This window comes from Strix aluco, chromosome 1 (assembly GCF_031877795.1).
Source record: "Strix aluco isolate bStrAlu1 chromosome 1, bStrAlu1.hap1, whole genome shotgun sequence".
Taxonomy (NCBI): Eukaryota; Metazoa; Chordata; class Aves; order Strigiformes; family Strigidae; genus Strix; species Strix aluco.
In genome coordinates, this window is record NC_133931.1 from 109891598 (window position 1) to 109909350 (window position 17753).

Genomic DNA, 17753 nt, shown 5'->3' on the forward strand with positions numbered 1-17753 from the left:
TTTTAGCTAATAAAACCAAGTGGAGACAGTTTTTAACCTGATGTCCTTCAAAATGTCCTGGGCAGGAAGAGATGAGAGGTATGAATGGAACAACCACTCTCCTTCAAATGAGAAACAACAAGGAATGTGACATAATCCATTCCCCTTTCACTGGTGATTGCAGGCAGAGCCTCAAAAGTCCCATAGCACAGCTTAGCAGCATAGTATTCATTCTCAACTTAATGAGTGAGGATTCATCAAACTACACCCTGTGGTGAAAATTATCTTCATCATGCAGCTGTCATGAGTGCTTTCCCATTTCTTGCATGTTCCTTGGTCCACACATGAAGCTGCTCATACACAGCCCAGTGCTGCAGCCAAGACTCACATGAGCAACCCCAATGAGATGGGCAGGAGTGTCTTATGTGAGTAGGATTGGATTGAGTGTGCCTCTGCCATTCCTGCCATCTACTGCTTGCTAATGCTTTTGCTTATCTTGGTCACTTTATTCCCCAGGTACACTTTCACTGGCATTTACACTTTTGAGTCATTGATAAAAATATTAGCAAGAGGATTTTGCATGACAGAATTCACCTTCCTTCGAGATCCATGGAACTGGCTGGATTTCAGTGTTATTGTTATGGCGTAAGTAGCACTCCTTTATATATTTCAAGACAGTGATATGCAATAGAACTTTTAAAAGAATTGTCTGGTTGTTCTCTGTTTTCACTCAGATTGTACTAAAAATGAGAAAATGCTGGAGTGTATTAGGATGGAGTTTTTTTCCTGAGTGGTTTCAGAGGAAGAAGTCAGAGGAATTCTTCATTCTGTTCTCTCAATTCACTAGACTATTTGGAAAATTATTTACTCTCTCTGTGCTCTACAGAGAGAGCTGTTTGTAAAATATCTGTAATAATATTTGCCTCTCTAACGTGGTTTGGGGAAGCTTCAGACCCCTGAATAGAAAGTGTTATAAGTGTGACTGAATACCCGTGTATTTACATCCCTACTTATACTCTATCCAACCATAGCACCACCAAAGCTGTTTTCACATTCTTGACTTCACAAACCCTCTTCACTCTGAAAGTAATTACTATTTTACTACAATAGAGAATTAATTTAAAGACCTCTGAAACTTGTTATATATCTTGGAAATAGAAATTTGGCCCCCAACATGATATTCCGCTTCAGCTGTATACTTCTACCTGGATTATTAGAGTTCGCTCAGGACATGTGGGTTCTGGTGCTTTGAAGGAGCTGATGGATGTGTGGTATCTAGACAGCTGAAAATACACGGGGGTAGGGGAGCAGTCAGCCAACACTTGCAGTGGACACAGGGTCAGCCCAAGTTCTGGCCAAAGGCAGATGTCTGACACTGTCAGTATCTCCATCTAAGCCAGAAATCCAGATTTTCTTCATAGCCAAAGAAGAGAGAAAAGTACATGAAGACCACATGTCATCTTGAAGTAGAAGCTAGTAGAGATGCCCTGAAAGGCCCCATTTCCTAATTGTAGAAGGATTTCATCTGAGCTCCCTTATTTTCTTCTTAATGATACCTATATTATGTTCTGGTTTTAGTTTAGTTCTCACTGCCGTCTTTAAACCTCATAATTCACAGCATTAAGTGAGATGCAAGCCTCTTAGAACTGACATTTGAGCTGAACTCCTGGGTTCATGATAGTTGAATGGAACCAAAACTGGGAAAAAATATTCAAACAAATTTAAGTCAAACACCAGTGAAGACCACTGAAGTTGACAGCACAACTCTGGTAGGGATCAGGACCAATAATCAAGGAGTGTCTGGATGATGCTCTTAGTCACATGTTTTAGTTTTAAGTAGTCCTGTGAGGAGCAGGGAGTTGGACTTGATGATCCTTATGGGTCCCTTCCAACTTGAGATATTCTATGATTCTTTGGTTCTATGATCCTTAGCAGCATTTAGCAGAACAGCATGAAGATGTATAAAACCTATGTGGACTTCATTGGGAAGACTCCCATTTATTTTAGTAGAATTTGGATCAAAGCTAGCCCTGGGTCAGATCCTGGTAGTTGTTACTGCATTCCTATGGATTTGGCTGAACTGACATCTGGCCATCATGGTAAGCTTTTAAAAAAAATGCAACGCAGATGGGAAGGAGCTTTTGGAGGTCAGCACACCTCAGGTATTTTTCTCAGCTAAACTTTTCCTCAAGCAGTTCTAAGTGCAGTTCTCCTGCAACATTTAGAGGCAGGACAGAACAACACAAAGCATCACCAGCCTGCTCTCCTGCCCATCAAACAGGTGGTAGAAACAGGGTACAGTAGCTCATCTGTTTGTGAGTTAGGATGTAAGTTCATTTGCAGGTCTCTGAATTCGGTACAACATGAAGAGTTTCTGTGCATGGGTTCCCTCTATTCTACAAGGAAGGAGGTTTTTGACAGTGAGGCAAAAAGGAGCAGAGAAAAGGACAAGACATCTTGCAGCCTTGGCAGTGCATCTGTTCCACCTCATCTTCTCAGCTCAGGCAGAGGTTGGGGCATCAACATCTGCAGAACTCCTCTGGCAGCATCTCATTTACTGTCACTGAAATTCAAGTCTGAACAGTCAGTGTGGGCCAAGGTCTGGATATCTCTTACATTCTTTCCACATCATCTCTGGGTGTTTGGGGCTTAAGGAGCTGGAAAGGTGTGAAGGTTTGCACAGACCTTGAGGTGGACAGTTGCCCAGAGGTGAATTCACTCCCTGCTGGTAGAAACCAGAATTTGGTGCCCGGAGGTTGTGGGCTCACTCGTCTTTTTTCTTTTCTGATTCTAGACTTGAATGGCTACTCAGTGCTCCAGCCCAAGGATTCATGAAAACTTTCTTAAGGCTTATTTAATGAGAGGCTTGGGTGTCTGTGCTTGCTTTCCTAGCTACATTTCAATTTTCTTTCCAAATGATATTTCATGTCTTAGTTAGAAAATCCTAAAACAGGGAGGCCTGCAACTGCAAAAAATCAAGCTTCTCAACATCAAATTATAGCAATGGCTGCGCTTTTCAAAACCGGCATTCATTCCAATTGTTTCTTACTTTAAGGCATATTATGCTAACACTTTTAGAATAGAAAAGAAAGAATTGAAATTCTGGAATAGAAACGAAATAAAAAAGTGTTTTCCTGAGCCCATAGCCAGCAGTGAGAGAGTTAAAACTAACTGTAATATGATCTTCATATGTAAAATGAAACCTCCTTTCCAAGTATGCAAGCAGCAGATAGTACAGAGCATTGAATAATGGACTGTATTCTGATATGATTTATCCTTCATATAAATCCAATTTGCAAGTAAATTAAAGTGAGATTGATCACACAGGTAACTCTGGTGTTGTATTTGCTTGTAGCTAGTGTGATGTTAGAGGTGTTTCTGTATCTGGAAACAAAGATGGCACGAGGGTTCAAAATTGGAGAGCCTGATAAGGGGCTATGAGACTTAGATGGACCAAGGGTTTTGAGCTAACAGAAAATCTGATTCTTTCACTTATGGGTGTTATAGTGGAAAGACGATCACTTGCTTTAGAGTTACTACAAAATAACTTCTTACCTCCTCTTTTGGGCAGAAACAGCACAGATTGGGTCACAGAGAATAGTTTTAAATAGCACACTAGAGAGTAAGATGTGCCACAGGTCTCCAGGGCTTTTCTCCCACCCTGTGCTAGGAGACACAGCCATGGCTTGTGACCCTCTGTGGGGCCATGAATGGGTGCAGGGGAAATTATGAAACTGCCCCTATTTAAATCACTCTTTCCCAGAGAAGCAAGTATTTTCCAGGACAGGCAAGGGAGAGACATCTATAACTCTGGATTGGAAACTGCCCTGACAAAAGCTTTAAGACAATAAACAATTCCCTGACTAACAGGAAAATTCAGAATGGGAATTCCAGGTGTTTCACACATCCTGATATGGAGGAAATGGTCTGCTGTAATTTCATCCAAGAAATGGCTGGAATAAATCTTAATCAACTATTGTGAACAAGCAGCAGTAGTATTTGCTTCATATGCTTGTTCATATATTAATAATGTGTTTTTACAAATCTCTGGGCAGCAAAACCATATTCCCATGTTATTGCTTCTCCCCAAATTATTTTTTTCCACCCTTGCATGCTGCAGAAGAGTTTGGGAGAGAAGCACTGGGTAAACCTGGGGAGGAAACAGGTAAATCTTTGCCCAGAATCCCCTATGAGATTATGAAGAGGAGAAGCAATAATGCTTTTCCAGGCTATAATCTGGATTAGTAGATATGGAGAGGATACTTTGTCCTCCCCAGAGACCTTTGCACAAAACCCAGTTAAGCAGGCTTTGTAAAATAACCAGGTGAGTTTTTTCTTTAATGTGTAAAAAGAAATGCCTCGAAGAAGTAGAATACATAAATGAAATTTAATAGAAATTTATTAGTGAAATTAAAGGGTCCAAGAGCTCTTTTGTTCAGAAGATACAGTGGTGACTATGCTTTTACTGTATACTGATTTGGAGGAAATATTTTTGTACAACATTGATAAAACCAAACTCATTCCATAACTGACTCTCCTGGGAGCATTTAGCTCAGATATGGCATGGGGCTCCATGATGACCAAAATAGGTATGACAGTGAAGGGCTGGGATTGGTATTTTAATCATAAATAGTTTTTAGTAGGATTGCAATTATATTCATTCAAAATCCATCTTTCTGCAACCAAAGGAAATAGATTTGATGTACAAAACAAATTAAAATTTTAAGCATCTCTTGAAACCAGCATCTGCTTTGCCACAGAGTACAGCATCTTAGAATAAATAACCCAGTAGAAACCTTTTCACTGATATTTTCCGATGTTGTCCTATATGTAGTTTGCAGAAGCTATTATATGAAAATTACTTGGGTATTTGAAGCTTTTATTTTTTTAAGAGCAGCAAAATAACTCTTACTGTTTCCTATAATGTAAAGAATTTTTTTTTAAACTACATGATGGTAAAATTTTTTAAGTATTTATTGCTGAACAGCACGATAACAAAGTTCACCCAGTAGTTTTAAAGAATTGATGCCTATTAGATAAGTTTAATAGTTCAAGAAACATTTGAAATAATGTGTAGTATGAAAAACCCAGGACAAATGGCATCAAAGAACAGCCTGAAAAGTGGCTGCGCCTTTCATCTGGCTGCGTTCGCTCCCACTATGTATGAATGCATTCTTCATTCAGACAAGTCTCATACTCTATTGTATAATTCCAAATAACTGTGACTTAATTCTACAGGTATGTAGGAGAATTTGTGAATGTAGGCAGTGTTTCACCTCTTCGGACTTTCAGGGTATTGAGAGCTTTAAAAACTATTTCAGTAATCCCAGGTAAGAAGCCCTGATCCTTACATTTTGGCTCTCAGCTACAAGTGATTCTTTCTCTGTCTCTCTTTGTCCCTTTGACTGTTGTTTTTTTGCTGGTGTTTTGTCATTGTCTGTGTGTGACTTTCCCTTGTTACAGATACATAACTGAATTTGTGGACCTGGGCAATGTTTCAGCCTTACGAACGTTCAGAGTACTGCGGGCGCTGAAAACAATCTCAGTCATTTCAGGTGAAAATCAGGTTAAACACTCCGGCTGCAGTTAAAGCCTACATGCCATTTCCAGTAATAAACACAGTAATTACAAATTACTTAACCATAGATACTGATCAGGAAATGGAGAAATGTAGGGAATGTGACCTGTCAATAGAATACATTGTTCATATGTTTTTCCAATACTGTTTTTGTGGGCAGAAGGAATTAGAGTGCCTTCAAAATTACAGACCTCACTAAGACAAGTGCTGCTGTAAGAACAGTGGTATGCAGTGGCTCGTGAATCACATATGTAAAGTACTCATCCATGAACTGTATGAAAATTGCAGTGAAACTCTTTTAAAGTCTTCGAATATTGATTTTTAAAAGTGGAAGGTTAATGACCTCAAAATGCATATTTGTGTTAAGAGCGCATCGATAGAGGAATCTAAGTCTGTGCTATGAGCTGAGGTTTCAAGACTGCAGGCAAAGATAGCCTGATTTGTCATGGTGTTTATCCATTTGCATGTGATAGAAACACTGTTTAAATTTCAGACCCTGAAGAGATCAGAAAATGTTTCATCATTGATTTTGGTAGGTTCAGCATTTCATCAACTCACATTTTCTCGGATATGATTTCTGCCCCTCCCCCCAAAAAATCAGTGTATTACTGATCTGGTAGTGAAAGAAGATCTTCTTTCATAGCTTTTTATCTAATCTATCACTATTTCTTAAAATAATAAATAATATTTACTATTAAGTAATTTATGCAGAGATGAGTCCACTGAGGACTAACCATATGACAATACTTTCTTGCCAAACATTATCTATGGACAGGTCTCATTCAGCCTCAGTGTTTAACATCTATAACCTGCATGACAAGGTAGAGAAGATAGCAAAACCCATGCATGGTATATCCTATTGGTGATAATCCTGAACAGATGTTGGCAATTGCATGTCAAAAATATTCAAAACTTTGAGACAACTGCTCAGATTCTCACACACAGATCTTTAAGGCTAGAAAGGCTTTTCCATCCGTTATATTATGCACATCTACACTATAATATAAATCTAAACAAAGTTTGTGGTGTAAACTTATAAGGATGTATATTACAACTAATCAGCAGCACTCACATGGAGTATAAGATAGAAATGGGAATTCTGGAACTGAGGTGTTAAGAAATCATACATATGTACCTAGGGCTTGCTCCCTCATTCCAACATTAATTAAAATCAGTGAAATTAGTAAAAGAGAAAGGTAGTTTTCACTGAAAGTGTATATCAAAATATAGCTTTTAAAGAATGCTTTAAGATGATCATTCGTTATGTCTGGTATTCCTTGAAATAAGTTCCTGTCTTAATTTTTGTCTTTAAGTTTAAAATGAATAATCAATTAGAGAGAGGATTTTTTAAAGTTTTCTCTAATTGGATTTCCATTAAGAAAGGATTTTTTTTTTCTTGGAAATAGAAAGTTGAGTACAGTTTTACAGATCATGTGGGATAATAGAGGCTAATCAGAAACAAAACCAGTTTCCTAGCTTCTTTTGCTAGCAATTTGAAGACTTAACTTGGAAGGACAGCCATCTCCAGGGGACAGCTTTTGCTTTCCATCTTGTCTTAAGCATGAACCTTCTCAGAGCAGAGCCTGTCAATTTTGCTGATTATATACATAACAATCTTCTGCTGTCCCATATCAGAGTTGGAGCTGAAGCTTTTTTTGCACCAAATGATAAATTTTGACTTGTTTTTTAGTGGGGAAAAAAGGAGTATTGAGGTCCACTTCATTTAAAAATGCACCAAAGCCCTTCATTGATATTAAACCCTGAGTTGTTCCATTTGTTGGTTAAAAAAAAAAAAAAAAAGAGTATTATTTATTAGAGCAATACATAACTCACATTCTCTTTTTTCTTTCTGACTATTTGATTAGTTTTTTGATCAGTGCATTTTTAGGTACTAGTAGCTAAATTATTTGCTGACATAACTGCACAAAGATATGCTAATAAAATATCTGGCCTTAGATTTTATTGTCAAGATTACCTGTGCCCTGAATATGTTTAAATTACAGATGTGGAGAGCTACAAATTGCCATGGAACATCTAGCTGCCTGTAAAACACAGCTAGGGTTTTTTTTTTAATGTTAGCAGATAATTTCAGAGGAGTCAGTTCATTTTTCAGTTAGACACATATATTTTAAAAGAAATATTGGGTATGATGCTGTGGTTTATTTGGAGATCAGTTTGAGTTTTTAATTATAACATAGGCTTATGCTGAGATGAAATATTTTTCCACAGTAGACTTAAAAATGAAAAGGTGATAAACAACTAATATCTTCCATGAGATTTTTGGGTTCAACAGCTAGAGAGAGAAGAAGAAGGTTATTTTTGCTTCCTTTTTTACATCTTAGGTGAAGAACGCTGAGATGTAGTCTCCTTTGCAAATATCTAAGCTTTTCCTCAATAAAATTGATCACACTTTTCCATCAGGTAGTTATATTTGCACAAACATGCTTGGACTCAGCATGCTCAGTGAAATTGCTTACCGAAAGTAATGGGCCAAGTCCTCCATGGTGTAAGGCTTCTGTCCAGCAAAGCACTTAGAGGCTGGTTTTCAAAGGCATTCTGCCTCACTTGAAATCAATGAGTTTCACTATTGACTCCAGAGGGAGCCAGTAAAGCTAACAATTAGTGCTTTTAAAAATCTCACCTACCTTTAATGCCTGACTCTAAGTGCACAAACAGGCACAGGAACATTTAGGGGACATGGACTCACAGGACTCAAAAAGATCTCCTAAACTCTCAGAGCTCGTTCCCCTGGCCTAAGGCTTCATTTAGTATAGTTCAGATCTGGCATATTTATTACCTGACTTGTTCTAACAGTCCTTCAAAGGTGGAGGTCTCATGATCTTCCTGAGAAGTCTGTTCCAGCACCTCATTGTTTTCACCATTGGAAGATTTTCCCTGGGAGGACGGGCTCAGATCCAGATTCAGCAACACAGATATTACCATCTACAAGCAAGCCATCTGCTTCCTGCTCACTGGAGATCTGGGGTTCAATTTGGTTGTCATCGTGCCTGTATCTCCTGCTTCCCAGGGCCATGGATCACCTGTAGGTCCTGTCTCTGAATCCTGACCCTCTTCTAGCCTCACTCTCTCTTGGTGCATTATCAGCTCTATATTTTGTACCCTACAGCCATGTGTAAGATGTCAGGTCAATGCCTCACCCTCTGTGGCAGCCCTTAACATGTCAGAGGACCTTCATGGATCCCCTCAACTTTCCCTTTTCTGCATTAAACATACTCATTTCTTTCTGTTTTCCAGTTGCCCATGGTATCAAGAGAAAACAAGCTTTGTACAGTAGCTGGAAATCTGTTTATCCAGACTCATTAAAAGAAAAAAGTTTTTAATTTCTTTGTTATCGCTTATGTTCAGGTGCTTAAAATAGGTAACATTTTCTCTATGAGAGCATAAAACTTTTAAGTGTCAGTGATTTTATTTATCAATTAGTGTCTTGCACATTGCCATGGCAACTGGATTTGTTCTTTTTCAGTCTAGATAGGAACCATGGTCAGCAGCAGAACAACCCACTAAAATCACTCATTTGTCTCCCATTATCTGTGTATCCAAGACCCAGTGTGCTCAACAGGAACCCTTCCCATGACAACAGAGGGTCTCGAATCATAGTTTATCTGTATGGAAGTCACCAATGTTTTTGATAACTACTAATTGAGGTAATATAAAGCCCTGAGGTACACCCTCCTATGTCTCCCCATCAAAAGCCTGCAAAATGCAGCAGGCCATCATCATCACCAGAATATTGTAAAGTGCCTATATCCAGAGAAGGTCCACGGCTTTTTCTGGAACAAATGTGTACAACACAGACATCTCACATAAAATGACAGGATACCGGTGAAAGGTGACCTCATAGAAAATTGGGCCAAGGCACTTTGGGGCCTGATCCAGCTCTCATTTAAGTTAGTGTGAGTCTAAAATCTATAAATAGTTCTGTGAATGTTATCCAGTACTTTACTGATACCCAGAACAGAGCTCAGAGCATAAGAATTAAGACTGTGTGGAGGAGACTGATCCTTGTTCACTGCTTCAGTCTCACTGAAGTCCTCTTACAGAGAGATAAATGTCATCTTTCTGGTGTGTAAATCATTTAACTCAAGAAGTAACTATCACAGAACTAAGAAATATATTAACATTTGTGTTTTCCTTGGAGACTGGCCTGACAGTCACATTTCCATGCAGAGATGGTCTACAGGAATGCTGACAACCATTCAGGTTTGCCAGCATGTTATTAAACTCTTTGCTGTCCCATGTTCCAGTGGCTAATGACAAAATATGTTCATCAAGAGTGAACTCTTCTCTCCCCACATGCACATGACTCATGCAGACATTTACAAGATACGTGAGTATCCTCAGGAGAAGGAGTAGGCTAGGTGAGGACAATCCTGGTGCAAGTCACAGTTTTTTGGTTTTTTTCTCTTTTTCTCCCTGTTCATTTCCAGACTGCATGAAAGTGTCTGATATTCTGTAGGTGATTGCCAACATCTGGTATGGATGTCATACTGAATTATGCTAATATTTCTCACATCTCATACAAGGAATGGACAGTGTTGCAGGATCTTGCCATTTCTCATTGTTTGGTGTTGCTTGCATTTTCCATGGTTTCTGATTTGCATTTGAAAACTGATTATTTGATTAACCTCTGAATGTGGTAATTTCTATCTACATTAGCAGGAATGTTTGGGCCCAATCCTTCTTGCTCTCTGCAGATGTCAGGCTGCCTATACAGCCCTCATTCTACTGATTTTGGATCTCGTGGTGTTTTTCATGTCATGCAACCAGGATTTGGCCCAGAAGTGTGGAAAGAATTCAGTGATTCAGGAAAAGCCTGTAGTGATTACTCCATAGGGAGTAATCTATAGACCCATTGTCATTAACGGGTGTAGATGTTACCCAGCATTGGATCTGATCCTCAGTTTTTTCTGCATGCTGCCTCGTTTGATGTTTGACTTGCAAGAATTAAGTAAATGCCTTTAATGCCCCATAAATAGTATCGTCTATTAAGCTATATTGCAGTGCTCTCATTGGCACTATTTCAAAGGAGGATTATTTATCTAGAAGATTTAACAGTGCTCTAAATTTGAATACATCTAGCATTGCTTTTAGAAAACATGGGATTGATTCAGAGAAATGCAGAGCACCTGCAAGAGGTTCTGGGTGTCCTTATTTCCCCTCAGACTTTCCATTTTTGAGGCACAGAAAGTTTAAATGAATGGTAATTTAAACACTTTGCTTAGCAGTGATGGATGCTACTTCATTTTCTGGGCAGATTTTGTTTTTAAAGGGTGAGAAAAAGCAGTTAGACTGTAAGTATACCACTCTCCAAATGGTTTTCCTGGAAAGTTTTAACAAAGGTCCAGGAGGCAGAGTACAAGTTATTTTTATATGGTCTTTAATTACAACAATTGTATTACTAAAGCATTCTCTTCTTAAACTGTTCAGAAACCTGCATGCTATTAAAACAAAAAAAAAAAAAAAAAAAGGAGAAAGAAAGTAAAGCAGAAAGCCCTCCCATAATGAAATTATGTGATACCTGCAAGGAATGAACTTGTAAAACTAATACTATAGGATTACTATTCTATTTAAAGCCCTAGTAAGTAAACTGAGAAAAACATGTTTCATGGAATGACCTTGAAATTAACAATACTGGGGCCTGATTTTGAAAACAGATAGTCTTTATTGGTGATTACAATTTTGTAGGTCTTGTTTCCTAATATTATCCCTATTCACATTAGGACTCCTATTGTCCTTGCCCATATAAGTAAGATTAATTAGTGTACTTAGGTGATACAAATATAGGCTCCAAGCTTGTATTTGTATTACAAACAAATAAATGTGCTGCAGGGATTTCACAGAGGGTACGCCAGTAAAAGAATTTGTGGTTTGGGTTTTTTCCCTTTCTTAAGACTTGGTTTGCATTTGGACTTACCTAGTTTCATCAGCTTCAGTGAAGAAACATCTGTGCATTCAAAGGACAACCAATGATAAGAATAATCAAAAATATTTCAGAATATTAGATAAAATAATAAAAAAATTATTTTTTCCCACCTCATTACTTGTTTAAGACTTGGCTGTCTTAAATGTCTTATAATCTTAACAATGGATAAGGGTGAGACCCCAGGAAGTCCTTCAGAACTGGACTACAACTAAACCTACTTTCACTTCAGGTATAAAGTTCACCCAAGACAAGATTATCAGAAGAGCTATGCTTTTTATTTAGGTATCAAATAGGTAGACAAATCTACAGATGGACTGAAAAGTTCAAAGTTGGCCTTTTTCTAGGTACTTGAATAGAACTGACCTCATTTGTAAAATCTCTTTCTGGTGAAGAAGTGCAGATAGCATGAAAATCCACCTTTTGCTTAATGTTTGTACTGCAATATTTTTTGCTATATTTTTGAGTAGAGCAGGGGGCTAACTGCTCCCTCTTTACCATGTCACAAACTAGCTTTGAAGAGGCAAACAAAGAATTTAGTGGAGAAAAGGGGCTATCCACACCTGATGGGTCAGTCCCTTTTTGTTAAATGGACATTTTACAGAGGTTAATATCATTCACAGGTTAACCTAATGACAATCCCCTATGCAGGAGTGGAATATTTTAGGCCGCTGGATACAGGAACTGCTGGACCTGTTGGCCATTCTAGCAGCTCATCCTCCTTTGAGAAATGATCATTTCTCCTTACTTTAACTGCAGAATTTTAAGCAAGACCAAAACTCCATTTTGCCTTCCTATGAGTCCTCAAGTACATTTTCATATTTTAAATTATACAGTACTAGCTCAACCTTTGTGGCTGCCAAACTCTTGTGGTGGAATTCCAGGGAACTGAGATTTAATGTGTATGATCATATTCAATGTGTTTCTGAATATTGACCAGGAGAATACTTCCTGTTTCCTCTTTGCATTTTCTTGTTTCCATTTAACTCAATTTCTCTTACTGCTGCCATACCGGTGACACTGATTATCAGAAGCACTGATTATAATTTATTGAATATTAATTAAATATAAATAGGAAAGAAACAACAAAATTGCTACTACTGTGCAGCTGATATTAACATCCAACCACAGCACACAAGTTTAGAAGAAGGGTCTTTTTCTAAAGAGTGTTTTTTGTCGTATTCATGTAATATTCAATCAGCTCAAATAGTGCTGATCTCCAGGAACAATTCAAAAGCAAGCAATATCTTTTGAGAAAACAATATAATAATTAATATCTGTATATTTATAGAATAATAAACTGGAGCTAGCATTACAGGGTGAAATAACACAGGACAAGATAATTTGTGTGACCCAAGCCTTTGGTGTTTGCAATACAATGTTTTATCTACATTGGCAGCATATTATAAAATGATTAACTTCACCCAGGTATTGTTGGAGCCTCAGGTTGTTTTACTCAAATAGTTTTCACTGAGTTTATTTGATTGACCGTATTATTTGGCTTATTTCTAATCCCAAATTCTTGTTGTCTTAAGCAAATGAACTGAAGGCAGAGGAATTATTCATATGAGAACAACAAGCTGGATTTGGCACTAAAATATGTAAAATAATCATGGAATAAATAACATTTACGTACCTCTTCATCTGTTTGTGTGAGGGATAAAGTTATCAGAATCACCTGAATGATTTAAAACTAATTCATATTCTCAAAATTCAATGGGATTTAGGCTTTACAGTCTTTACTGCAGCTCCATGAAAATATAAAAGACATTCCATACTTTCTTTATCCATGAATATTTTTGTATCTCACTGTTCCTCCATCCAGTTATTTCCCTCCATTTTTAAATCAGTATTTGTGTAAGAATAATACCAAAACTTTTGTCCAGACAAATGTAGGCCAAACTAAACATTCACAGGGATCACTTGTCTCTCGTTTCTACCATCCAGTTACAAACACGTAGTAGAAACCTTCCGATTTTCCCTTACGTGGAGATTTTCATCATGAAAAGTATATATCTGCAGACATGTTTCAGCATCTCAGTCTATAAACTCTTGGCTTTTATCTCCCTAGGACTGAAGACCATTGTAGGGGCACTTATCCAATCTGTTAAAAAACTTGCTGATGTGATGATCCTGACCGTTTTCTGCTTGAGTGTCTTTGCCCTCATAGGCCTCCAGCTCTTCATGGGCAACCTGCGACACAAGTGTGTCAGGGACTACACCAAGTTTAACTCTACCAATGGCACGTTGTATTTGAATGGCAGGATGTGGAACACTTCAGAGGAATTTCTTAGTGATCCAGGTAAGCTCTCCTTTACTCTGTTGTCTGTTTTTTGTTGTTTTTTTCTATTATTATATTGACCAAAATCTATATGTGAATCAGCAAATGTAGCATTACATGACTACTGGCTCTTCATGATGTTGATGTGGTTTTGAAAGATCTAGGTAGCTTTTTCTGATCTCTGTGGTGCCTTCACAGTTCATGCTGAAAGTATTTCTGGTACTTTCCTATGATACAGACTAAAGTCCTTGTTGCATCATTCATGATTTTCATAGTTTTGGGGTGTCTTATATTTTTCTTAAAGCTCCCATTCCTGGAATTAGGCAATCACATGAAAATTTCAACTCTGTGTGTGGTCTGGTTTGCACACTGTTTCTTTTAGACAATGTACAGTTATTACATTTTCTAGCAAAACTTCAAAATTTGAATTAAGGGTCTTAAAAAATATGAACGGGAAGATGAGCAATTCAGTATTTGCTAATCTGAAAAATTATAAGAGCATTTTTGTAAGGAAATCTTATGCTATTAGGGCCCTAACTCATCATTGATGTTGCTCTGATGTTTATTATCAAAATACTTGTTTTCTAGGCCAAAGCAATTTTTGATACTCTACAGTCTGCTATACTTTGCATTACAATGACATAGGTTCACTGAACTAATTAATTAACGTTAAAAAAAAAAAAAAGTTTCATGTAAATAAACTTCAGAATGTAAACAAGTGGCACAGCTGTTACTGCTCCAAAACCTGAGTTACCAGAGGACCCACCCCAATTGCAGTGGACAGGGACTCACATCTAAAACAATTCAATTATGCTCTTGAGGGAAGGAAGTAGACTGATGTGCATTGGTAGGAACTTGTGACCTTTGGTATTTTATTTATTTTGAGAAGAATGAACCACATAGTCAACTCATTAACTGGAAATTTGGTTGGGAGGAAGTGACATGGTGTCATGGGGTACCTCAGCTCTGACTGTGTGGACCCTACAGTCCTATATGTCCAGACATCTGCACTATAAAGACCTTGTGCTTCACTCCTCAAAGTTGCCTGGCTTGACCCAGGGTTCTCTAGAATGCCTGGCACACAGTTGCCTCCAACTCCTGCTGGCTTCTCAGTGTTGTACACCTCTTCAGCCAAGCTATGTGGTCCAGGGATTGGGCCAATTCCCACCATTCCCCACTGGTGACTTCTGGCCTTTCTGCTCAATTCCTCTCCCTGCAGTCTGAGCAGCCCTGGAAGCAGTGGTGTTAGAAAGGTTACATTCAAGGAATAAAAAGCTCAACATTGGTGTCTTTAATGCATGATGTGGTTGATGCAACATTGAGGAAGGGCAGCTCACAAACCTCTAGCTGAATGACAGTTGTCTTTGGGATTGACCCTGACCATCAGATTGTGTGTCCTCTCAGTGTCCCTGTATCAGAGCCTCTTGTCAACTGAAAGGGGAAAGAGCTCTGCGCCAGAACTAAAAAACCACACTGGACCTATGCTGGCTGGTGATGAGCCTGCTGACATGTTTTCCCACCCATGCTCTCTGTGCTTCCAGCTTGGACATGAGTGCTCATGGAGCTAGTAAAGATATCTGTGCACCTGTGATGGATTAAGACACTTCATGGCTCCTCCACCCACAGATAACTGACAGTTGTGCGAGGTGCGGCTCTCCCTCTTTCATAGGGGCACTGAGAGATAAAACAGTGGTGTCTAGAACTATAAAGCCCTGCAAAAAAGTTGGAGGGATGAAGTAGAGCTGTGAAGATAGTCTGGCTCTCTGGAAATGGAAGTAGGGTAAATGTACCACTGGATAGTCTCTATAAAAGTATAGTTAATGTCAGGGCCAGCTGCAGCATTGCTTTAAATGGGAGGAATTGTACAGCTGCTCCAGCATACCATGAGCAAGTTTATTTGTGTAGTCCTGATATGGGTAGGAGGGGAGACACTCCCATGCATCCATTTTGTAAACCCAGCAATGGTTAATATGGTCATGAAAATATACTTGTTACCACTAAAGGAAATTTACCTATTACAAAGATAATCAACTTGGTGAGGTAATGGATTAAAGTGAATTAAAGTTTGACCATGTGATATTAGTAGTAAGTAATAATATCAATTAATGTTTTCATGTTTTCATAATGTCTGAAAATAAAGACATAGTTCCTTGTGACAAACAGCCATCAGTTATGGTGGATGGACTAAAATGATTTAAACAGTTCAAGTGTTGAGTCAGTGCAGCAGGCCACTGAAGAACTAGAAGAAAAGTAGCTTTTTAGGAAAAATGTACTGACCTCTGAATAAGAATAATTAAGTGTTCCTTGAAATGCTGGAGAAGGTGGCTTAGCTATTAGGCTAGGGAGACCAATATTAAGTAGGATTTTCATTTAATGTTGACTGTTGCACTAAAGCAATTCAGAAATGGAAAGACAGGCTTATTTTGTAACTAGATGGGATAGTGATTTATATTTCATTTTGCATAAGTATTATGGTGAAATGAAGTGACTGTTTAGCAGAGTAGTACTGACCACAATTTAATAACAGTCTGAATTTCAAGTACTGCAGGGAATTAAGCAACAGATACAGTTAGATTAAAGTGTAGGCAGGCCAAATTAGATAAAAAGAGGAATATATTAAGAAATAGAGTAGTGTCAGTGTTTATTCTGAAGAAGAACTAGAGAAGAAAATTGGCCAACATGTTGAGATAGTAGAGTTCACTCAAAGGGAGCAGAGACAATTATAAAAGCTCTTTGGAGACCTAAAAACCAATGTGACTGAGTTACTTAGTTTGGAGCAGCAATACTAATCTAAAAACCAGAAAATATAAACCTGAAATATTGTCAGAGATTGATAATAATACTTTTTTAAAAAAGAGGAATGTAAAGAAATAAAGGAGTGAAAAACACTCAAAAGCAGAATTGGAAAAATGAATTGTTAATTCTGTTCATCAGGGCATCAAAATAAAGAATCAAAACAGGGTGATATGCCAGTTCTGTTCTTCTTGGAGAGCAGAAGTTTGCTTTGGATTCTTTGAGAGAGTTTTTAAGGTTTTAAAGGACAGCGGGGAGCCTCTGAAATGGCATCAGCCTCCTCTTGTGCCTTTGAACATTTTTGTATGAATGAAAAAACAAAAATTAATGAAACCCCTTAAAAGGGTAATACAGTGAAGAATTGCCTGGTGCTGCAGAGGAAATAGCTGAGAGACTTAGTCATGATGTGCAAAGGAAGATAAAAACTGGTTTTCAGTCTTTCTAAGCCTTTTTAAACTTGAGATAACTGTGTGCCACAGGCACTTGGTACAGGAGACATTTTGGTCTTGTAGAAGGCCTGGGACAGCTTCAGCTCCACTTTTTTATTCAAAACTGACTTGATATCTGGACTAAACTGTGTCATCTTTCATTAAATCCTTTCAGCCCCCAGGCAGGAAATTTTTCTCATCTGTTTTCTCAATCATCTTATTTTCATTTTATAGTTGGGGAAAAAAGTCAGTTTATAAACTGTGCATCATCACTGGCTTAACCACAATTATGTGGTAATACTTGATTTTTCGTTGATCCTTGAGGAAATAACCACCGTGCCCCCAGGGTTCAGGAACTCCTTCCCTTAGCTAAACATTCAATACCTACATGTCCTTCCCTGCTCTACCGCTGTGGTCACCACTACTATCTTGACTGATGGTGCAGGTGCTGCCCAGCCCCTCTGCTACCCCTGTTCCTGCCTCCACCACCAATAAAGGCAGTGTGCCAGCACTAGCAGTGGTGGTGGCAGGAATTGTGGTGACAGAATAAAAACTTTTTTTCCTAAATCTGTACATGATAGATCCATAAGCAGTAAGCCCCCACCACATCCCCTTTCAGGCCTTTGACTGTTACTTAGTCTTTCTTGCATGAACTTGTCAATCCTACATTGCAAGGTTGCTAGCATTGTTGAGAATTGTTGGGTTCTCTCCTTTTGTTGTACATCTGCCATGAGATGATCATATAAACTAAAT

General features: G+C 38.3%; 1 protein-coding gene across 4 annotated transcripts in view; it reads left to right on the forward strand.

Annotated features, from left to right (window-relative positions):
* Window positions 1–17753, forward strand: part of LOC141925972 (sodium channel protein type 5 subunit alpha-like) — a 223740-nt gene that overhangs the window by 52820 nt on the left and 153167 nt on the right. For all 4 annotated transcript variants that reach the window (XM_074830944.1, XM_074830965.1, XM_074830954.1 and 1 more), the window contains exons 5-7: window positions 496–624; window positions 5443–5534; window positions 13570–13800. In XM_074830944.1, coding sequence (XP_074687045.1) covers window positions 496–624; window positions 5443–5534; window positions 13570–13800 — 452 coding nt within the window. The remainder of the gene's footprint in view (window positions 1–495; window positions 625–5442; window positions 5535–13569; window positions 13801–17753) is intronic.